At 41.0% G+C, this 24029-nt stretch overlaps 1 protein-coding gene and 1 long non-coding RNA gene across 4 annotated transcripts; one reads left to right on the forward strand and one right to left on the reverse strand.

Moving 5' to 3' along the window:
* The first annotated feature begins 77 nt into the window (after window positions 1-77).
* Window positions 78-8584, forward strand: LOC139705230 (uncharacterized). Its single transcript, XR_011707119.1, has 3 exons — window positions 78-298; window positions 4262-4450; window positions 6977-8584. It is a non-coding gene; the product is annotated as an uncharacterized lncRNA (long non-coding RNA).
* On the reverse strand, window positions 5674-21920 carry Erlin2 (ER lipid raft associated 2). 3 transcript variants are annotated; one of them, XM_027939344.3, is made up of 12 exons: window positions 21843-21920; window positions 20528-20649; window positions 18887-18968; window positions 17622-17668; window positions 16957-17018; window positions 16677-16802; window positions 14302-14375; window positions 14102-14160; window positions 13350-13441; window positions 12416-12505; window positions 9240-9319; window positions 5674-8812 (listed from the first exon to the last, which is right to left on the reverse strand). In XM_027939344.3, the coding sequence occupies exons 2-12, from the start codon at window positions 20632-20634 to the stop codon at window positions 8612-8614; spliced, it is 1020 nt and encodes a 339-aa protein (XP_027795145.2). In that variant the 5' UTR covers window positions 20635-20649; window positions 21843-21920; the 3' UTR covers window positions 5674-8611. The 3 variants fall into 3 exon arrangements, with proteins under 3 accessions (XP_027795145.2, XP_071466320.1, XP_071466321.1); XM_071610219.1 differs by lacking the exon at window positions 21843-21920 and adding an exon at window positions 21595-21831; XM_071610220.1 differs by lacking the exon at window positions 21843-21920 and adding an exon at window positions 21117-21468 and having other exon boundaries at window positions 20528-20570.
* Between the last annotated feature and the right edge of the window lie 2109 nt (window positions 21921-24029).

The following is a 24029-nucleotide window of genomic DNA, read 5'->3' on the forward strand; positions in this document are numbered from 1 at the left end:
CTTACCCAATCGATATGCGGCAGCGCCGGGCGGGCACGAGGCGGACGGCCCGCCCCTCGCAGTGGCCATCTTGGGGAGGTCGCTTGCGGGCCTGGCGGGGGAAGCCTGGAGGGGAGCTGGGTCCCCCAGCCGCGGGGTGCCGAGGCCGACGCGGGGTGCCGGAGGCCTCCGCCGAGAGTCCTCGGGTACCCGGTCTGCAGTCTTCTCCTTCCTGCCGCTCCCTACCCCCAAGGGACTTCTTTGAGGCAAACTCCGCAGCACGTTCTTTGGGTCCTCTTCCCTTAAAATGCATTACAAGGTTTGCCCGTTTCTATAAACTGAAATTCTAGACGAAGTGACCAGGATTAGATCCTGCTAGAGCAGAGATATAGCTTTTAATATATTGGATGGTTTTTGTGAGAAACCCTTAATAGATATAAAAGAACACTCCAAAGACAAGGCACGATTCAAATGTATGGTTATTTTTGTCATCCTGTAAACCAGTGCTTGCTTATAGAAATATGTGGTTCACACAGAAATCAAAAATTTCCCATGTGCTTATAAAAAATAAACCAATTAAATTATATATTTATTTAACCCAATATATCCAAAGTAAGATTGCAACATGCAATCAATGAAGCAAGCTGCAGTGACGCAGACCCATAATCCCAAGGACACCAGAGGCTAAAACAGGAGGACCCCAAGTTCAAGGTCAACCCCCGAAATTTAGTGAGACCCTGTTTTAAAGATTAATAAGGATTGGGGATGTATCTCAGTGGTAGAGTGCCCTTAGATTCAATCCCCAGTACAAAACAAACAAAAACCAAAAGAGCAGCTTTAACTCTTGGAAAAAAAATTTAGTTAGTATTTGAAATCTAGTGTATAGTTTTGACTTACAGCTTGCTTCAGTTTGGGCTATCTATAACACAAGTGGTCAGGGGCTGCGTAGGCTAGTGCTGCTTGTCACACTTGTCAAAGGAGAGGACAGACAGGTTTAGGCCAACAAGAATGAGCTCAGCACACAGTCCAGTTCTTCCGTCTCCTGTTTGTCCAGTTCTCTGGCAAATAGGGTCCTAAATTTGATGAGCTAGATAAACACCACACAGTCCTATGGTAAAATAGTAGGTACTATGGCAAGTAGAAAGAGATTGCTTTTATGGAAAGCAAATTTGGTTGCAATTACTGTTCAAAGAGTCTCAATTCAATTTAATGACATGTGATGCTATTATGTTGGAGAAAGGCTAAAGTTTGTTCTTTAGCCCTTTAGGTTGCTTTTTTGGTCTTGTGATTGGGCTCACTCAGAGATTTATGGAAAGAAGAGGCAATATTCTTTTTCTTCTTATACCTTTTCTCACCAGACTCCAGAAAGTGAGATGGAATTTTACATGTTCTGCTCTGGGAAAATAGTTTTGGACAGAACCTTACATCCTTGCAATGAGACTTCTTTTGGAGAAGTCTATGGTCATTTTTCATGGTACACATGACTAGATTATAAACTAGAATTGCTGAAGATATTAGGAGTAATTGTATTCAAGTATCTCTAGTGTTGATACATTTTTACTCCAAAGTGGTAAACATTAAAAAGTGACCAGAATAGCCCTTCATGGAATAAGCCTAATAGTTGTTTGTTGTAGAGGCACAAAATTGTATAGAACTAGCCAATAGGAAGTGATGGAAGGAACAAAGGAGATGGCGGTGAAGGGATGTATAGAGAAGGGAAAGGATGAGCATGAAATACTTTTAAAGAAAACATTTTAAAACCATAAATATGCTGGCTTTAGTGGCATACACCTGTAATCCCTGCCTTGGGAGTCTGAGGCAGGAGGATCACGGGTTTGAAACCAGCCTTCCCAACTTAGCAAGTCCTAACCACCTAAGTGAGTTTGTCTCAGAATAAAAAAAAAATATAAAGGGCTCAGGTATAGCTCAGTGGTAAAGCACCCCTGGGTTCAATCTCCAGCACCAAGAAAAACAAACAAACAAACAAACAGAAAAAAACCATAAATACTTCATAGATCTAGGGAATATCTAATGGTGATAGCAATTCAGGTTATAGGTCACTATGATAACAAGTAGTCCCTTCCTTCCCTCTTTCCCTCTTTCTTTCCTTCCTTCCTTCCTTCCTTCCACTAGTGGGGATCGAACCCAGGGAGTTTTAGCAAAGTAACTATATCCCCTACCCTTATTTTAAAAGTAACTACACCCCCTGCCCTTATTTTATTTTTCAGACAGGGTTTCAGTAAGTTGCTGAGGCTGTCTTCAAACTTGCAATCCTCCTGCTGTGTATACCACTGGTCCAGTTTGTATCTTCACTAATAGATGAGGTCTCTCTCTTCTGTGAATTACTAGGCAGTGCCATCCTCCACCTTCTTACCTATTCAGTGAGCCTTTGTTGAGGCATTATTCTGTAAAGGAAATTTACAGGAGACCAGGATGAGTTGAGATTTTACTGTAGATTTATTTCTAAGATGTTTTTCATTTCTAACACTCTACGATCTTATGAAAATGGAAGTAGGAAAAAAAAAAAGATAATGGTCCTAGTCCTATTATTGTTTCACATTCCAGCTTCTTTACTGTTTAAAATTATTTAGCTTTTGAATTTATTTTTGTAGTACTGGGGATTAAACCCAGGGGCATTTTAAATCCCCAGCCCTTTTTATTTACCATTTGGAAACAGGACCTTACTGAATTGTTGAGGCTGACCTCAAACTTATGATCTTCCTGCCTCAGCCTCCTGAGAACTGGGATTACAGGTATGCACCACTGCATCCAGCTCCTTATTTTCTTTTTTTAGTTTTTTCTTCAGTTGGATGGATATCAACTATCTAACTTAACCTTTTACTCTCCCCTGCTACATAATCCTTGAAAAATGCAAGTCCAGAATTATTTCAGCACCAGTAATATGTCTTTAAATTCTTCTCATAATTTGCAGAAACAAAGGAAAAAACAGATTAAGAAGCCAAACACCCAAAAGGAGTAGATCATCTTCTTCTCCTTCTGCTTTTCCTTCTCCTTCTTCTTCTTGGTGCTGGGGATTGAATCTAGAGTTTTGAGCATGCTAAGCAAGTGCTCTACCACTGAACAGAACTTTCAGTCCTTTGTGTTTTACCTGAGCTATATCCCCAGCCCTTTTTTTTACAGTTTTATTTTGAGACAGAATCTTGCTATATTGCCCAAGTTGGCCTTGAACTCGAACTCCTGCCTTGTCCTTCGGAGTAGCTGGAATTACAGGTATATGCCATCAGATTTTATGAATAATCTAAAACTTGGTATTCATCATAAATGTCATCAAGTTTTTAAAAACATTCACCTCTATAGTCCTAGGTCCTCTATATGAGAGAAGCATATAAATTTTAAAATTATTTCCTGAGCCTATAGTAATTCTGGTTTTTTTTTTTTTTTTTGGTGGGGGGGATGTTAGAAAAAAGATTAGTGTTGCTTAGTTATTTGACTTTGAAGAGAAGTGGAGTCATAGTGCCCATGTCCCAGGTTAAATGAATTCAGGCAGAGTAGCCTAAGACAGCAATTCCTGCACAAACATGCTGTCATATTTGGCTTTTGAAATGTCAGTATAGATTGTAGACCTGGGGAGGGCCCTAAAAAAATCATCTGATCTTTCACATAGAAAGAATGACATTTAGACCATCCCAAAGAGCATAAAATTTCCCCCAATTTCTGAGACTTTTCAGAGAAGAAAATGTTATCTGTGCTAAACCCTGGACTTACTTTCTATTGGCAGGGAACTACTTATTCCTATTTCAAACTTTAGCCAGATGTATGTAAATTCTTTTAAAATACTCTGCCAGGTGCAGAGGTGTACATCTGTGATCCCAGCTACTTACTTGGAGGCTGAGCTATTTGAAGCAGATGGCAAATTCAAGTCCATCCTGGACAATTAAGTGAGACCCTGTCTACAAAAAAAAAAAAAAAAAAAAAAAAAAAAAAAAAGAGTTGGGGATGTAACTAAGTGGTAAAGGGCCTGAGTTCTATCCCCAATATCACCTGTGCCTCTCCCCGCCACCAGCCCAAAACAAAACAAAACAAAACCTAACAACAAAGCCCAGTGAAGTTGTTAAATTTCCCTTTTGCCTTTTGTGGGGTCAACTGGTGAGTTCACTTTTTAGAGAGTTCCTCTCACCACCAACCGCAGTGCTGGGGGTTGAACCTAAGGCCTCATGAATGCTGGGCAAGCACTCTACTGCTGAGCCACATCCCCCCCGCGCCCCCCCCCCCCCCCCCCGCCACGCCCTCCACCTTGGTTTTAACATTGTTCTCTTTTTAGAATCTTCAGGTTTCTATTTTTTCATTCAGTACTGGGGATGGAACACCCAGTGCCCTTGTACATGGCAGGCAAGTGCCACCACTGAACTACATCCCCAGCCCTGTTTGTTTTAACTGAAGCCCAGAACCAGACAATTCCTCTCAACAGGGTCAAACCAGCTTATTTTCTGCATTCTCCATTTCCACAGAGGTATGTATTCTCAATACTGTATTTGCTGCCTGGCCATGTTCCCTTCTTCCTCTACATGCTATCCTATTTGTAATCTTATTATTTTTTTTTAAAAACATTTGACTTTCTACTTGGTGGCACCCACTTAATAGTTATGTGCTTTCTAACTTGTTTTCCCAGAGGAGTAAAAGTTCTTTTTGAACACTTACACATGCTAAGAACAATGCTAAAATCCTCCATATGAATTATTTCTTATAGTTCACTTGATACATTTTATAGATGAAGACAGAGGCTTATATTAAGACCACACACCTAGGAAGTGGTAGGGCAGGGATATGAACCTAAGCAGTGTAACTCCAGGAATGGTACTCTTATCTTACTCACTCAATTCCAAATTCATATTATTTGTGTATTGGGCCTTTGAGCCAATAAAGAAAGTCTGGAAGCCCCAGGAAAGCCTGGACTCAGGTTGTCAGATTTAACAAATAAAAGTATAGGATACCCAGTTAAATGGGACTTTCAGATAAATAACATACTTTAAAAAATACTTTTAAAAAATAAGTATGTCTCATACAATATTTGGGATATACTTACACTAAAAATTATTGTTAATCTGAAATTTACATTTAACTAGCCACCCTGTGTTCTTTCTGGCAACACCAGGCAAGGAAGCTTGCCAGAGCAGAGCCTGGGACTTCCCCACTGAATTGATATCAAAATGCATTTTGGGTCAATTGAAAATATTCCTTCTCTTTGGAGAACTTCAGTGTATTAATTCTTTAAAATGACAAATCTCTATAACACCTGCCAAGAATTTATTCACAAATTAAGTTGTTTGCTTCTGTGTTGATAATGAGATTGATTTTCATCTGAATATATTTTAAGGGATAACTTAACTCACTAGCCAGGGATGTTTTATTTCTTTATATCACCTATCCTAATATTAGCAATTGCTACATTTCACTTTAATAAAAAATAAATCCAAAGACTCATTTTATTTAGACAGACTGAAAATAAAACTAAGACATAAATTCATGAGGCTTTTTGTGTTGTCCCAAACAATTCTTCCAGCTTTCGACCCAAGGCAGTATCATTTATAGAATGATTAATATAACAAGAAATTATTTCTCAGTAACAAAGGGGATCATTAAACTCTTGGGGCTCTTTGAAAAATTACTTTGATTATTCAATCACTAGCCCGTACAAAAGCAGAGATAAGAAAGGAATGAAAATACAAACACAAATGAATGGTTATTATCTCTTTTATAAGAAAACAATAAAAACAGTGGCTAGAACCATATTGAACAGAACCAAGAAGTAGTGGTTAAGTTTTTAGACACAAAGTTGCCATTCACTAAGGATACAGTTTATTCTCAAACTCCATAAAGTCAGTAAATATGACCATCTGACTTTAACTACTCTCTTTAAATGGTAAAGTTATCAGTGTTAAAGGAAACACAGACTCATAGAAACTGCCAAAGATCATTTATAAAACATCTCCCTTTTTTGGGATCAACACATTGCTAAACTTCAGTGATTCCCTCTTTCTCAACTTAATATGAACACAGATCCCTCCAAATCTATTTTATTTTAGTTATATAAAAATTAACAAACTTTGGCTTCCTTACAGACATTCTGTACTTATATTTAAAAGAGTGATTAAAAGCGGTACTGAATATGAATCATTTCTGTAAAGTTTTAATGAGAAACATTCTACCAAGGTGCTATTCCTTGGGAAAATTCTACAAAAACTGAATTTTATAAACAGTTACTTATTTTGATAGAAGTTCCACTTATAAATAGCAGCCATTACTTCACTGCCTACAACACTGCAGGCTATCACATTTTATGTTTAGAATTCAAATGTTTGAAGATCAGATTTTCTAGTAAGTGTTAAAACAATAAAGATGGGTTAGTTACCCAAGGTTAAAGGAGACAGCTGACTTCCATGATTTTACTGTTCAGACAGATACCCACAACCACTGGATTTATGCTAATGAGCGTGACAACATTTATATTTTTTGTTTAAAGAGGAAGCAACATTAATCTGGTGGAAGGTAGTTGCAGCAACAGGACTTACTGAGGCTCTTTTGTGGTCAAGGGACAAACTATCACAGGATGTTGGTACAGGAGAGACTTTCAAGTTAAAACAAACCTGAGGAAAGTGTGCTATTTAGAGGCTGAGATAACACTGCTCCTGAATCTACTGTGGTGAGATGGTGTTTTCTGAGGCCCATGTGGAATAATTCAGACCAGAACAGACATATATGTAAACAGGGGATGCTGGCTGTGTCATGCTGCTCCTAATAAGTGACTAACAGCATTGAAATGAAAGGAGGATGAATGCATTTTAATAATGGGGAGATGGACCTTCTGCAAGTAAGAAGTCTTAAGCACATTAAAATCCATCCCTACTGGGAAACATTTTGCTGCCTGAACAAAGCAAAATGAGGACTGTGGTTTGAGAATTCTCAGGGCCAGGAATGAGAACAGAGAAGGGCAACATTTAAAGTAAGGGGAGGTAATATTTTGCATCTTTCTTTCTAGGCAGGCTGAACATTTCCTGACAAGCCTGGTGCTACTTACGAGCAAGCCACCCTGAGTTCTAGGACTACTCGATAAAATAGAAGTCTGGGCATGGGACTAAAAATGAGGTGGGGATTGGTGCCAGAAAGTATCACTGCTAGTATTCACAGAGGGAAGAGTGGTACAGTAGGAATTTTTATTTCTGCTCTTTCTTTGGGGTAGGGGCAGCTAGACAAAATCCTAAACCAGGGCTGATAATGGTCACTTAGCATACCAATACACTTGCAAATTAACTCCAGATAGCTGCTCTTCACTTAACAATTCTGTACACCACTCATGAGCTATACATGTTGGATTCCCTACCCACAAAACATTAGTTTCAGGATACAAGAAAAACCTTTCTTTCATGTTTGCTCTCCCCCATCCTGAATCTTCCAGGGTGACTCATAATTTTTCCAACTAGGAATGAAAAAGAAAACATTTTGAACAGATATTGATGTAGACCAGGGACTCAGCACAGGAACACGGCATGAACTTTGACATATATCCACACAGATGTCTCTGGAGAGTTAACATTCAGTCCAACCTCTCTGTGTGGCTGTCTGGGAGCCCAGGATTTAAAAACATACACTACTTAGAGAATAGACTCCCTTTATCACCATGTCAGATAAACACCCAATAGGAGCCATAAACATTAGGACTTCAGAAATCTCTTGGCTGACCCTTCTTCCTCCTCCATACATGGTGTCAGAGCTCTTCAATGAAGAATCACCACAACAATAAAGACACTTGATTTCAAGGTACATACATAATCTGCCAAGCAGGTACTACAGTGGCTAATAGTATAATGATCCCACTTTAGCAACTAGTAAGCCACTTGAGTTGTTTGTTCCTATCTTCTTGATGCTAAGTGGAGCCAACAGAGAGATTATTTGAGAAGAAAAAACTGAATCACAGATTAAATGAAAAGTTTCTAAAAGAATGTGTGGTGGTAACCAAGCCCTGACTCTGGAAATGTAGTCAGAAACCACCACTCTTGAGCCCTAGGGCAAGGAGCATAGTGTATAGAAAATTTTGCAAAACCTAGCACCAGTTCTTCCTTCAGAGGGCTCAAAAAAAGCTTGCTTCTAAAATAACCCATACACGCACTGACAAAAATGCCAGGGAAGCCAAACATTCTCTGCAGCTGTTTTTCCACTGGCAAATGTACAAGTGCATGTTTGTTCAGTTGTAAGCCTCCCCCACAGACTTCTGCCTTGGAGGTGGGGGTGCGAATGGTGAACTGTATTTTCCCAAATAAGGAAAATCAAATCACCAGGAGGCAAGAGCCTACTTCTCCCACCCTTTAGTGACAACATTCCTAATTAAGTCAACTTCAAAGGGACTAAATTGGTGCCTGCAGGTCAGAGGTCAAACCCATGGTTTATAATCTTATCAGAAGCCAGATACAACCTACTTACCTGAATAAAACCCCAAATCATCAATCCCCACCCTCCCTTCCCAAGAAGGGGAACAGATTTAAGTCCTTTTCTTCTTTTCACCATAGTAACTTGAAGAGTCAAAGAAGGTAGTGTGGGAGGAAGGAGCAGTCTGTTTCATCTTAAAAAATAAAGATCTCTGTAAGTGTCATCTGAAGTTGTATAATTTTTTTTTTTTTCAATTCTCTGGTGTGGTTGCCTCCAGAGGCTCATCTTCTTCGCCAAAGCTCAGCTTGTCACCTAGCCCCTCATACTGCTTGCTGATACCGCCTGCAGAGTCCATGAACATGTTAGGGATGTCTTTGCCAAAGTAAATCTTGCTGTTGGAAGCAATGGCTTTATACTTCATCAGCTGTAGATATTCTGGTGTCAGCTTCAACTGTGACAAAAAGTAAAGCCTTAAGTGGGATTATATTGGAGAAAATTTTTGGCAGCACCCCTTCAATTTTCATATGCAAAGAGTTTCTATCAAAGAAATATGCCCCTTTCTACTTTCCATGGGCTCCTTGTTTATATTAGTAACAGTGGAGCCATTTCTTTTAGGAGGAAGTAATTTAAGCTCTTCAAGACAGAGTGGCAAGAGCTGTAGAAATTTCTATGTTTAACATCAAAAATTAAATTTCTATAAAAACTCCTATCAAAGGAAAATACCTGACCCACACAAAATTAAGTCCACACAAAATTGAGTCCTCAATTCTGGCCCCAAGGGGCTCTAGGTGGTGACAGTCATTTAATACCAGATACTCTCAAGCAATATAAACCCAAATCTAAAGACACGTCTTCATCAGGCTGTGCTGGGCCTTTACCTTATTTGCTTCAGCTGTTTTCAAAGCAGTGTAGCACTCAGCGTCAGCTTTTGCCTTCTCCCGGGCCAGAAATGCAGCATCTGAGGGGGAAGGAATGTAGGAAATTGGATGAAGTGCAAAAACTGGACTTTGCAGGAAATGCAGAGTCTAACAGAAGACTATGTTCTGGGGGATGGGGATGTAGCTCAGTGACAGCACCTGCCTAACATGTGCAAGGCCCTGGGTTTGATCCCTAGCACTGGGAGGTTGGAGGGACTGTTGTGGTTCTTGCCTCTATAACTCTTGCTCTGTCTCTTTGCCTCTATAACCTTGGGGAGATTGTTTCCCCCCACCTCCGCCCTTCTCTCTCTCTCTCTGCTTTGGATTTTTTTTTTTTTTTTTAAAGAGAGAGAGAGTGGAGAGAGAGAGAATTTTTTTAATATTTATTTTTCAGTTTTCAGTGGACACAACATCTTTATTTTATTTTTATGTGGTGCTGAGGATCGAACCCAGTGCCTCACGAATGCCAGGCGAGCGCGCTACCACTTGAGCCACATCCCAAGCCCCTGCTTTGGATTCTTTTGGCACTTCACACTAGCTGGTGTAAGGATCAACCAAAGATGAAAAAGTGCTTTGAAAGTACCTACCTAGGATGGGGACTAATTATGTACAAGTCTGTTGCTGGGGGCAAAATCATACATGTTGACAGCATAACCTAAAAAAGTACAGCTACCCAGAGACACTTCCTATTTCCACATGCTTCCTTTTTTTGTAGCTCCACATCTGTGAAGCAAAGCAGTGGGTCCCTGCCTCAGGCCTCAGTTTCAGAGCTCTCCACCTATCCCTCTCCTGCTACTTAGCAAAAGCAATGAAGCCCAAAGGCGGCTCTGAATATAGCCAGTGGATGATTCACCTTAAAACTGAATACCATCAATACAAAATTGTTCAATTCCTTTCCAAAATCATTTCCTTGTTATTTCTTTTTTTATTTGTTCTTTTTAGTTATACATGACAGTAGCATGTACTTTAACATACCATACACACATGGAGCAAAACTTCCCATTCTTGTGGTTGTACATGATGTGGAGTTACACTGGTTACACTGGACATGTATTCATATATGAACATAGGAAAGTTATGTCTGATTCATTCTACTGTTCTTTCCCATTCCTATCCTCTTTTTAATTTCTATCAATTATTTAAAAATATTTATAGCCCAAGAGCAGTGCCCATGCCGGCAATATCATTGACTTGGGGGGATGAGGTAGGAGGATTGTACGTTCTAGGCTAACCTGGGCAACTTAGGAAGACCCTGTCTTAAATTTAAAAAAAGGCGGGGAGTGCCTAGAAACATTGTTTAGTGGTAGAGTACCCATGGATTCAAACCCCGGTACCGGAGCCAGGTGTAGTGGCACATGCCTGTAATCCTAGTGGCTTGGGAGGCTGAGACAGGAGGAACTCTAGTTCAAAGCCAGCCTCAGCAATGGCGAGGCATTAAGCAACTCAGTGAGACTCTTGTCTCTAAATAAAAAATACAAAATAGGGCTGGGGATGTGGCTCAGTGGCCGAGTGCCCCTGAGTTCAATCCCCAGTACCAAACAACAACAACAACAAAAAGCCAATACAGGGAAAAAACATTTCTAATTAACAATGATTAAGCTGGCACAACTCTAGAGAGAATTACATACAGTGGTCAAGACTAATACATGTCTGGATTCAGATCTATTTAATCCCACTCTGTAAGTGATATGCCTCTTGACTTAGTTGGAACTAGCTTTCTGTCAAGCTGATGAAAAATTTTTGATGTGTGCCCCCTTGCCCTGGGAATGAGGTCAGCCACATGTAATATCTGTAGCAAAACACCTGGGGAGAAAGGTCAGTCTGTGGGGGTCTTAACTGCATGCCTTCAGCATGACCCTAGGGTGAAGGAACCTGTAGTCTTGCTGTAGTCTGGCTGCCATGGGAAAATTCAACTGGCCTCAGTACCTGATGACAGGTATATATAAAAAATAAAAATGTATCGTTTAGCTGAGTGCCGTGGCACATGCCAATAATATTAGCTACTTGGGGGTGCTGAGGCAGGAGGATTACAAGTTCAAAGCCAGAAATAAAATAACACAAAAAGAGCTGGGAATGCAGCTCAGTGGTACAGTATCCCTGGATTCAATCCCAAATCCCCAGTACTGAGAACAAAACAAAACAAAACTGCTGTTTTGCTAAGAGATCCTGAATAAGAAGCCACTGATCTGTGAAATCCTAACTGGCTCCTCAGTGGGTCCTTGAAAACCTTACAAGTCCCATAATGAATATAACCGGACATAACACTTTGTAGCCGAAGGATCCATTTTTGTCCTAAAATTTGCTTGACAAAAGGACCACAAGAGATAAAAGGTGGGTAGTGGGAAAGAGGTGAAGGCTTAGGAGCAGGAACTGAAGGTGAATGATATTCAGAAAAACTAGCAAAGAAAACACTTGAGCTTTAGTGTTGTTGGTTTTGAATTTTCTTTCTTTCTCTTTTTTTTTTTTTTTTTGTGGTGTTTGGTATTGGAGATTAAATCTAGGGGCACTTTATTATTACTGAGCTGCATTCACAGCCCTCTTTATTTTTATTTTGAAACAGGGTCTAAGTTGCTGCCCTTGAACTGGTGATGCTCCTGCCTCAGCCTCCTGAGTAGTTGGGATTACAGGCATGTGCCACCATGCCAGGCTTTAAAAAAACATGTTTTCTTCAAAGCCAACTTAGTATCTGCTTAGACCTTGAGAGCAGACTTAAAGATCAAAATAATGGCATGGACTGATTTTAAAGGAGTGGGTGGCTGAGGCAACGGGGACCAGCTGCTATTCTGGCCCAGCTTCTAAGTTTACTCCTAATGCTCAGAGGCCCCTGCTAAACTGTGAGCTCCAAAACAGCAGGGACAGTGACTTCCCTTTTCCTTATATTTCATAAAATGCCTGGCACACAAAGGCACTCAACCAGAATTTGCTGAATGAATGAATGCTCTCTAAAGTAGAATGCTGAATGTTATCCTGGCTGAAATATCCAAACTTGAGTCTAAGCACAGAGTAAAACACACGTTTCAGAGAGATTATGACATCCTAGAAACAGAGACTAAAAAGCAAAGGAAACAACTCTCTCACCCACTTGCCAAAAAATAGAGGCTGAGTCAAACTCAGGCATCAATGTTACTTCTGCTTACCTTCAATTTCTGAGATCCTCTTTTCAGTTTCCTTCTCCATCACCTTCTGCCCATAGGTGATTTCTGCAACCTGAGCTACTTTTTCTGCTTCTATAAATGAAGTTGAGAAAAGACTTACAGCTCTGACACTTCAAGTTTGACTAATTTCACTTTCTACCTGATCTGAGTGCCCTGTGCATGACAATGGATATGCTCATATGGAGAGCTGCTTTCCCCATAGGGCACCTGTGACAGGCACATGTGGGCAGAGATCGAATGAGGAGTGAGTGTAGCAGCACATCATCAGTGCAAGATAGTAACCAATAGTAACTGGCCCCAGGGAGAAGAATCATTTCTCTGAAGAAGGTGAGGAACAAGTCCTGACTTCTCTCCCAAGTTACAGGTATACTTCTTCCCAAATAATATTTTAAGGACACTTTAGGAAGTAGTTGGGTTGGTTGTTGATAATGCAGTGTAGTGATCAGGAGCACAGTCTAGAGCAAGAATCTCTGAACTTGAACCCCAGTCCCACCTCTACTTGCCACAGGACTCTGTTATTCAACTTCTCTCTGCTTCAGTTCAGGTAATAAGACCAATTACGGTAGCTACTTCACATGACAGTTGTGAGGACTTAGTTCCTTCACATATGAAGTGCTTAGAGAAGAACATGACTCATAGTTAAGTTCCCATTAAGTGTCAGCCATTATTATTATTATGACTTATGACTAATAGAAAGGGCTCCTTCCATTTATGAAATGGGTAGAAACTCAAAACTCATTACCCTGGCCATGATCTAACAGTTTCAACTTTGCTTCTGGGGCATGAATGCCACTCTGGCATGGTGGAAATGTTTTGGAAGACTATGTAGTCTATTCATGCCTGGGCCTTCCCTGCATCTTCCCATCATTTCCAGCCCTTCCACCCTGAAAGGGAGATCACAGAACCACATTCAGACCAATGAGGGCCTTCTTCCGCTCTGTCTCAGCCTCCTTCTCCACCACCTTCTGTTTCTGGGCTGCAATAAGAAGCTTTGTCTTCTCACTTTCCCTGAGGGGGAAAAATATGCAGCTGTGAGGCTAGAATAGAAAAGCCGCTGCAGAACTTCACTGTCCCCTGGAGAAGCCAAACTCTTTCAGTGAGGAGAAGCACACTCTAATTTCTTGCTCTCTCCTGGAAGAATGTTCAATGGCCCAGGTAAAGGCTGATCTGTTGCAGATAGTGGCTCTTTCTCTTCCAAGCTAACTCATTTATAGGAAATTAAACATAATGTAACAGCTGGGCATGAAGGTACATGCCTATAGCTTCAGCTACACAGAAGAGGCAGAATGACTGCTTAAGCCTAGGAGTTTAAGCCTAGCCTAATCCCATCTCAAAACAAAACAAAAACATAATATACTTTTAGTCAAATGGACCTGCTATCTACTTACTCATCTTTCCCTCCTATCTCCACATTTAGCATGAGCCACTGAACATGAAGAAGGCCCCAGGCCTTTTAAAAGCATCCTGCTCCACACAGCTCATTCTCTCTGTTAAGGAGTCCCTGTGAGGGCAGTGACATGCCTGTGTAATCTAACAGTGGAGTAGGCTATCATAAATGCTCAAGAAAGGGAATAACCAAAAAGCCTGGCACAGTTTTGGTTAACTCTGAGATGGGAAAGGTGGGAGGTGGTAGAGTGTGGTGGTCAGTTAGGCCTAGGGCATACTCACATCAACTCGTAGTTCCTGCGAATGGCCTCAGGTATATTGGGCTTTGTCACCCGCACAGCCTGGAGAAAGATACAAATAGTGAACAATGGGAAAGTGAGGGTGGAAAGATATATAAACTCCTACAGAGCCTACATATTCCTGCATAAAAAGGACATCCCTTGGAAGAGATGACCGTATTCTCCCACTGTGGCAATGCTTACTTGGATGACAAGCCCAGGGGCCATTGAAGTCAGGTCCTGTTGCAAAGCCAGTTTGAGATTTTCATCAATCTGGTCTGGAATCAATAAACACACACAAAAAGGAAATGTTATACTTTCTAGACTAGGGAGGGTGGGATGGAGGTAAAGTACAAATGAAAATAGCAGCTCAAGAACATAGGCAAAAGGTCTTCCTAATAATATCATACTGCAAAGCCCAGAAACATAAGGGTGTCCTGCACCCCTTATTTATTTATTTATTTTGGCAGTGTAGGGGATTGAATCCAGGGCCTTGTGCATGCTAGGCAAGTACTATGGTCATTTATCAGACCAAATTATATCTGAGTCAAGGTAGAAAACTGTTGCCCTGGGCTAGTAACTTACTGGGGAAATCTAGAAGAAATATTTTGCAAAGCATTTCAGTAATACTGATGGTAAGTTGCTTATATGTTATACTGATATTGATAAATTCTAATTAAATCATATTACTGGGCTGGGGATGTGGCTCAAGCGGTAACGCGCTCGCCTGGCATGCGCGCGACGCTGGGTTTGATCCTCAGTACCACATAAAAATAAAATAAAGATGTTGTGTCCACCGAAAACTGAAAAATAAATATTAAAAAAAATTCTCTCTCTCTCTCTTAAAAAAAAATCATATTACGAAGTAAACACAAGCGGTTCTTCAGGTAAAGTTCTGAACAAGTATTAGAAACTATTATTATAAAATGGTCAAAGAAGATGTAGCATAGTAAAAAGTGATAAAAATAATGCAGAGTCATGTTTAAAGATGAGGCTGAGAGAGTTCTGAGTAGTTCAAGGAACATTAGAGATATGAATTTCTCCTTTATGAATATACACAGATTCTAAGTAAAAAAACAGTGCTTGCCAGCAAGACTGAAATTCAGAAAGAAAAAAGTATCAAAGCAAATACATTTTCCTGGTTCCTCTGTATAAAAGCCACACTTCACTGAGCTACCAAGTTTATCTATAACACAGTAAAAAGTATTTAAATACAAGACAATTTAGTATTTTAATTTTCTCTTCAGGGACATTAGGATTTCTTTCTCTTTTGTTGTTTCAAATGCTTCAAAATATTCATCAAAGGCACTATTCTCAAACAATGGCTAGAGAGAAAATAAATATTTCATAAAATTCTATTAGTTTGAGGTAAAAAAAAAATCAATAGCAAATTTTCCAGTTTTTCCTTGAAGGTACAATTCCAAAAGCAACGAAAGAATACAAACCCCATAAAATGAATTTACATTCAGTTTTCCACTGCATAAAAATAAAGTGATTCTGATGATTTCCTAAATCTTAGACAAAGCAAAAGGTTATTTGTCTAAGCAAATGGTCACAGGCAATATAAATGATTCCTCCTTCTGTCCATTAATAAAAAATATTTTTAGGTTTGAGGTGTAGTTCAGTGGCAGAGTACTTGCCTAGCATGCACAAGGTTTCTGATTTCATCTCTGGTAACACAAAACAAGACAAAAGAAAAACAAAAAATCCAAAAACCCACATAGGGGCCTTTTTATATGGACTCCAGGGAAAAATCATCATCCAGTGTTAGTATCAAGAAAAATTCATTTACTTCTATCATTGGCTACTAGAAAATTCTAGAAGCAAGTTTAAACAGAATACCATAAAGGAGCTGTAACAATTACTGAAATGTCTCCTTCCTTTGTTGCTAAAGTCAGGTTGGGTTTCCTTTGATCAGGTAAAAAGGACAAAGGTGTCAACTTAAGTGTGTGGATCCTTTTTCTTTAAACCATTTTCCTGTTCATCTCTTTAGGGACAGAGTGGCATTGGCGTGGGGGGGGGGGGGTGTAGCAAAACATAAAGGTTCTAAGAACTGTAAAAAGTTAAATTCTTGTCTCACTTTCAGAATTATAGAACCATAGCATTTTCATCACCCATCCCTGGGGCCCTTCACTTGGTGTGGTGTGGTACATAGAGAACACTGAATTAATAGCCAGCAGAGAAAGGTTCTAGTTTCAGCTCTGCTACCAACTAGCAATTAGCTCATAACTTTCTTGCTTTGGGCCTCAGTACACTTATCTTAAAATGAGAATGTTGGGAGGATAACCTCTAAGGTTCTTCTAGAAATGATGGTATCTTCATTACAGAATGATATTTTAGGGGAAGAGAAAACACTTTTCCGTTCCAGTTCTCTGAATCCAGTCAAAAGTGAATACTCTATTCTACTATTATTTTTTTTTCAAGGATCTTCTTTCATTGACATTAATATTTTCCAGGAACTCCTTAGGAACGAGTTCCTAAATACTATCTATCTTATCTTGTGGGAGCTAGGAAGCAGGTAGTGGGGTGATGTAGGATTGCTAAAGCCTGGTATGAACGGGGAAGGGGGACTTTCTTACCAAACAGCTCAATGTAGACTTCTTGAAGTGTATGTACACTGCAGAACTGGTTCAGCTCGTGATGGATCTTGTTGAAGATGAGGGCCTTGTCATAGTCGGCAGTATAGTTCTTCACTATATCATACACTGGGTGAGGGAGGAGAGAGTTCAGTATAAGAAAATGTAAGATTCCAAACTCCTCAAACTTTCTAAGACACAGCAACTGTCCCTTCCTGACACACCAAGAGACAGGCAGATATGGGGGAATTAAGTGAGTGGAGAGGGTACACTGGAAGAATACCTGCATTTGGTACCAGGAAGTTCACCACTTCAATTCTGTCAAAGTAGATCATCACACCACCACTATTGGAGGAAGAAGGGACAAAGAAGTCACTAATAAGTTCTGGAATATTGTGTAATCTCCAGATAGCATAAGATGTGTGACTGGCAGAAAAGGAGCAGAATATTTGTGGGACATCAGAGCTGATATCAACAACCTGATCTGAGAAATTACACCTCCCAAAAATACCTCCACAAGAACTAGTGATACTTTTGGGATATCAGTAAGAAAAGAGCAGTTCATATCTTTTGAATCAGCAATGCCTTTTGATGAAAGCAATGGACTGCAGGGAGTAGACTAAGGAAGGTAAAGAAGTTTTCAGAACACACAAGTTCACTGTGGAATTTTATGGTGTTTCTCACTTTGGCTTTGCCATCATATTCGTTCAGCCCTTCCTTAACCCCTCAAACATTCATTATTAAGAACAATTTCTCAACATGGTATTCTAGCCCCTCCCAAACCCTCTTGGATCCTTTCTACTACACTCCATTACTTGGTCAAGTTAGAATAGAGGGGCAGGAATATGATAAAACCATCACAACACAGTGTCACTGTCTCTTACTTCAGCCACTCAGAAAGTCCTTTCCCTTACTTATTGGGGTTTAGCTTTATTCTGGGTATTTTACCTGGTTCCACAGGGAACATTCTTCACCTCGTCTGTCTGGAGTGTGGTCTAGAAACAGAGGACATCAAATACTTTAAGATGGACAGTGACAAACAGTGAAATTTACTATCTGGAATCCCAAATACCCTTGTCCTTAACTACTTGTTTGGGTTAAACTTTGCCTTTGTTAAACATGAATAACTCACCTAATCCCCCTTTACAGTATGTGCATCTAAACCAGATAAAGGTACCTAACCTACCTTCACTGTAAGGGAACCACATCTGAACAGGCAGAGAAATAATGGTTTAGGTGAAAGACCCTGGATTAGGAGTCTTAAACTGTGTGTTTTGAAACAGCAAATTCCTATTTAACCTGTCTTAGACTTCAGTACCTGCTTAGCCTGTCCTCAGGATTACTACCAAACTCAAATGAGGTAATATACTTGAATACATTTTTAAAACCATAAAAGAAAAATGACTATGAGGTATTCTAGGACATTTTGCTGGTTCAGTTGAGAAGTTATTCTTGAAATCTGATTTTTTCTTACATGGACATATCTCAGAGATGTCTAGTCTATCTTAGCCATGTTGAGATCTGCCACTTATAACCTTTTTGGTTGTTGTTTTTTTTCTATTAGTATTGGGGATTGAACCTAGGGGTGCTTTACCACTGAGTATGTCCCTAGTCCTATTTTTTTCTTTTGAGACAGGGTCTGGCTAAGTTGCTGGGGCTGGTCTTGAACTTGTGATCTTCTTGCTCAAATTCCCTAATAGCTGGGAATTACTGGTGTGCTGGGCATTCTACAGCTCATTTTACTCCTACCTCAGATGTTATTACCCCTTACTAATCCAGCTTCCCTCTTCCGCCTAAAAAAGTTATTTCACATTTCTGAAGTTTAATAAGAACCAGCAAAATTACCATGCTTTATTTCTATCTATCATGGTAGTCTGTGCTCTAAAAAACACAGGCATACATACATATACACTAGACTTTTCTTCTATATTTTCAGAAGAATCTTCTCTGGTTTTGTCTTGAGGTGAAGAAATAATTTCCATATGGGGCTAATGGTCCAAGGCAAGGCAATGATGATTCCGTTCAGCTATTTCAATAATCAAGTAAAGCTCCAAGAGCCTCACTGTGTTTGCATACCCATGTGTGTTTGTGATACTTAAATCAGTCTCTGAAAAGGCATTTTATTTATCCAATGGCTCAATAATTTCAAATCATGTTATTATCAACAATCCAAATTTGTAGTCATTCAACCATACCACACAAGCCAAGTGTACCTGCACAGACTTATATGATGTGATGAAAGGGAGCATGAGATGGAAACCAGGGCCACTGGTGGAAGTCAGCAGGGCACCGCCTCTGCAGAGAAGGGAGAGAGAGGAAGGTTCAGTATTACATTAAGACCACGCGGGCTAACTTTCTCTTCAGTCCTATAAACATTTAATATAGAGTGACACATGCCACAGCCACATCCAGAGATCCTTTTCTTCCTCTTGCTTCAACACTAGGAAGCCTGAAAGTAAGCTTTTGCACTAAGAAAAACAGGCACATGGGTGAAGTGAAATGAAGACAGTAAACTGGGTGCAATGGTGCATGCCTTTAATCCCAGCAACTTCGGAGGCTGAGACAGGATTCCAAGTTTGAGGATAGGCTCAGCAACCAAAAAAATTTTTTTTGTGAGACTCTGTCTCAAAATAAAAATAAAAAAGAGCTGGGGATGTAGCTCAGTGGAAAAGTGCCCCTGTATTAGATCCCCAATACCGACCCCCGCTTCCCTGCAAAAAAGGGACAGCAGAATCCCTGGCTATATTCAAGATAAGAGAGGAAGTCTTTTTCACTTAATCATCATCTGTTGAGCTTGTGGCAATTCTTTAGGGAACTTAAATGAAGTGATACACCATAAATTAATTGCATTGTTTTTGAGAGTTCAGTGACATGGCCAACTAAAAGAATAATTTTATGTATATACTATAAGTCATTTAAATATATTTATCTGACAATATTGAGTTACCTTCCTAATCAGGTTGTTTGTAATGATAACCTGTTTGGGGAACAAATAAATTGATGGTGGGGAGAAAAAACTAAAAATGACCTTAGAAAGTAGGGGAGAATTCAATCAGAATTTTAAATTTTTTTTTTTTTGGGGGGGGGCACTGTGGATTAAATCTAGGGCCTTGTGCATGCTAAGCATGCTTTTACCACTTAGCTACATCCCTAGACTCAATCAGAGTTTTAGAAGTTGCTATTGGCAATCCAGAAATAAGCATCATAGGGCACATTTAAGAAGAGGTTCATAAAGACTTAAAGCAAAAGCTTTGGCCATGGAGGATACTAAAAGGAAACCAAACCAAGATTTACAAGTGTTTCTTTGCTTTACACTGTGAAGTCAAATTTAATTAAAAAAAGAATAAAATAAACAATGATATAATTGTAGGAACCATTATCTTAAGGTTTGCCTTGACTGATACAGATCAACTTGCAGAACCTTTTGTTTTCCCCAAAATGTTCATTCTAAAAGAGACTCCCAAATTATCAAAGTAGGCTATCTTCTCAAGTTGCCATCAAGAACTGGGACTCAGATGGCTTTTCTAGAGGTAACCTGATAGTGTTGAGCCAAGCCTCCCAGAAGTATGTTTGAGACGATAATAGTTCAGGGATGATCAGGAAAGAGTGCTGCTTTTGTCTCTGAGTCTATATACACATTTATCCATCACCAATACTAAGGGAAGTTCTAAATATGCATACAAACACACTTGCATATTCACACACCTGGTTTGTCTTGGTCACTGATACAAAAAGCTCAATCTAAAAACACTGCTGTATGCGATAATATATAAACTTAGCAAAATCTGCTATAGTAACTAAAAAAGGGAGCCATTTAACAGGAGGTTGAAAGTTTCTACCTGTCTCTGCCTTACCTGTAATATACCCCAATGTGTCCCTCTTCTATCTTGTGCACAGCTGAGAAGAGAGAAGCACAAAAGAAACTGGAAGCCACCGCCACAACTGCTCCCAACTGAGCCATCAGTGAACCTTTATCCTAGGGAAAAGATGTGGGAAAATGTGTATGGCCAGACATGCAGGAGAAAAGCCATGCTAGTGAGTGCCTCACCAAGTGAGGCTCCCTGAAAGTGACTCATATGCAGCCTACTGTAGTAGGAACATAAGGCTACATATACAACTCATTTCATCCTTGCTCTCAGTCAACATTCCCATTCCCTAACAGTGGAATTATGTTCCCCATCACAGTGAAGAGGCAATGGCTTCAGTCCTTGTCCAAGTAAGAACCAGTGCCAATTGGGCAGGGTTCTGAACACAGCCTTAACTTCCTGTGAACATGAATGTGCCGTTACTGGAGCCTCACACTAGTAAAGGGAAGGGAGCCAGCTGCAGTATGCTGGCCCAAATTACAGGGGATGTCAAATGACAGGCAGTTGTGGCTATGTAATTCTGGTCAGGGCCTCCCAGTTCTAATTGCCTGCGATTTCAGAGGAAACCATCATTTACTCATTTCAGATGCTAGAGACAGAAGCAGCAAGCAGCAAAGTTCCAAAGTGGGATCCTCTGGCCTTTCATTCACCTTCCCAGTTATTCATTTGGACCTAAACAGGATGGGACTGTGAACTGAAGCCACTCTCTTGCCCATATCCTTTGCACTTCAGCCTGTCGTTCGGAGAAACCGGGACGGCCCAGGCTGGGAGACTGAGGGTTCCTGGGTCTAACTGCGTTCAGGCACCTGGATGTGAAAGAGCTGGCATTCAGAAACTCTTTTCCTGAACCTTGAACCTAGATGACTGACAGCAAAGTTCAGTCGGAGTGCCAGGGCCCATCAGCGCAAGGCATGGATTCTGCCTCCCGGGTCTAAAATAACTGGGACGCAGATGTCTGAGGCACTTATTTTACCGTGGCCGCCTCTAGCTACCGATCTGTAGTTGCGTCCTTTTTGCAAATGCCCTTTCCACCCCCGAAATCACCTCCACCCCACCTCGCGCCCCTTCCCCGCTCTCCTCTGAGAGAGGGTCGCGCGTCCCAAGGGCTCCAAAAGCCTCCGCTCGGTCCCTCCAGGAGCTCGTGGGCAGGGAAGAGACAGAAAGGGTTTTCTTTCTCGCTCCCGAGGGGGCAGGCTGAGGGAGAAAGGCGGCTAAGGCCGGAGCTCCGGAGGACCGAGGCTGAGCTCGGGCCAGAAGCCGCAACGAGGCCGGGCGCGCGCACTTCAGGGCGGGGGCCGCGTACCAGGCTGTCCCTCCAGGCGCTCCGTACTCGTCCGAACCCCAGAGCAACCGCAGAAACCGCCACACCCCTCAGCACGCTGCTTCCTTCCGGGCCCGTCGCTCTGGTGACGCCATCAGTTCCCGCGAGAAGACCACACCCCCTTACCTCGACTTCGTTCGTCCGCTCCGCCCCTCGCGATCCTAGCAGTCAGTGTCCGTGGACTGCCGCCAGGGAGCGCTCGCGATTCGGTCCGCGAGGCTTTAGACCGGTGTAGGATTTCGGGGCGGGGATGGAGTGGAGAGAGAGGTGGTGTCCAGCGCTTAGGGAGTGAATGGCAGGACGCGCGTGGCCGCGGGTATCACTTTCCCAAGTTTTGACTTTGGAGATGGCTCCGGATTCCCCTCCACGTTATGTTAAACCTGCTTCTTTCCGGTTCTTCCGGAGAAGGTGCTAACGAGTCTCAACGTTCTAGTCTAGTCCTCTGCTCGACGCTTTTCCCGTAGCACAGCTGAAGGAAACAATCTTGGAAATGTGCGGATTAGCACAGTGACGTCGATAGTCAGCAATCCCTACTTTGAATTTCCATTTACAATTTTCTGGGAGATTTGTCCTTTGAGGTCTCCACAGCAACATAGAGTAACTAAGGACTTATTATTCCCAATTTTAAGGAACGGAATCTGAGAAGTTCAGTGAGGTGTGGGGATAACAACAGTCAGTAGAAGCTTCCTTCTTGTTTCCTTTATCAACTTGAGCTTCCTGCAGGGCTTGTGCGTGTCCTCCTCTCCCTGGATAGTCACTGTTTTTACGGAGGGCAGGTGTTTTTCCTTTACAACCCCGGGGCTTAGGTGCGTAGGAGGTACACATTGAAGGCATAGTGGAACCAGGACCAGAAGCTAGACTGGGGCTCCTGCTCTAAGGACCTCTCGTTGTCCTCAACCTACACTGTTCAGCAGCATCACTTTGGGGCATTTTTATTAGAGAGAGAGAGAGTGAGTATGTGAGTGTGTGACTGTGTGTGTGCGCGCTCAGAATTGAACCCAGGGCCTTCCACATTCTAAGAACTTGCTTTACTACTGAGCTGCACCCACGATGGGGTATTTCTGTGAGTCACTGAAGTCATTTTGTTTGTAGGTGAAAAAACTTTGAAGTTCACTGGTAAATGCTAAACTTTTACATAGGGAAGATGGCAAGCTGGCAGTGTCAGATGAATTCTGGGCTCAGGAAAAGGAAAGTGTATGTTTTCTAGGCATGGCTGCTTGGAATTTAATGCCCATTTTCCCTCCCTGAGTTTACTCTGGTGAGTTTACCAGCATTACACGTTTAAGCCCATAAATGGGCCACTTGGTGCTGGTTGGGAGCCCCGCCCACACCTCTATACTTGAGGGCCTCTCCTGTCCCCACTCTGTCACAGTGCACTCTCCTCCTGCAGCACACACATACACAGGTCACCAACCTCTTCATGGATTGTATCAGAACTTGAGAGCCTTCTCTTTCTCAACTTTTAGATAGGCTTAATAAAAGTTTATTTGCTAGTTGAGTGAATGAGTAATAAAAATAGAAATGTGGAGGCTTATCAACCTAGGGAATGGAGTTGTCTGCAGCATCAAGTGTTTAAATTACTTAATTTAAAAATTTCTTGACTATTAAACTTTGAAGTGAATTGTGAGTGGAAGTTGTGGGATTTTGTTCTCAGGAGGACTTTTGCAAGGTCTGAGCTATTTAGTTATGGCCTTGCCTAAAGGCAGCAGATGGATCCAGTGGATAGTGTTCTAACAGTTCTGAAAACCCTTCTAAGAGACTTGTAATATTTATGACACAGTATCCAAAAAGTTACCAAGTAGATAAGTCTGTGATGATTTGATTAACAAAAGAGTTTTTATTTTTTTTTATTTTTTATTTTTTTTATTGGTTGTTCAAAACATTATAAAGCTCTTGACATATCATATTTCATACATTAGATTCAAGTTGGTTATGAACTCCCAATTTTACCCCAAATACAGATTGCAGAATCACATCGGTTACACATCCACATTTTTACATAATGCCCTATTAGTAACTGTTGTATTCTGCTACCTTTCCTATCCTCTACCATCCCCCCTCCCTCCCCTCCCATCTTCTCTCTCTACCCCATCCACTGTAATTCATATCTCTCCTTGTTTATTTTCCCATTCCCCTCACAACCTCTTATATGTAATTTTGTATAACAAT

The sequence above is a fragment of the Marmota flaviventris genome, chromosome 3, assembly GCF_047511675.1.
Source record: "Marmota flaviventris isolate mMarFla1 chromosome 3, mMarFla1.hap1, whole genome shotgun sequence".
Classification (NCBI taxonomy): domain Eukaryota; kingdom Metazoa; phylum Chordata; class Mammalia; order Rodentia; family Sciuridae; genus Marmota; species Marmota flaviventris.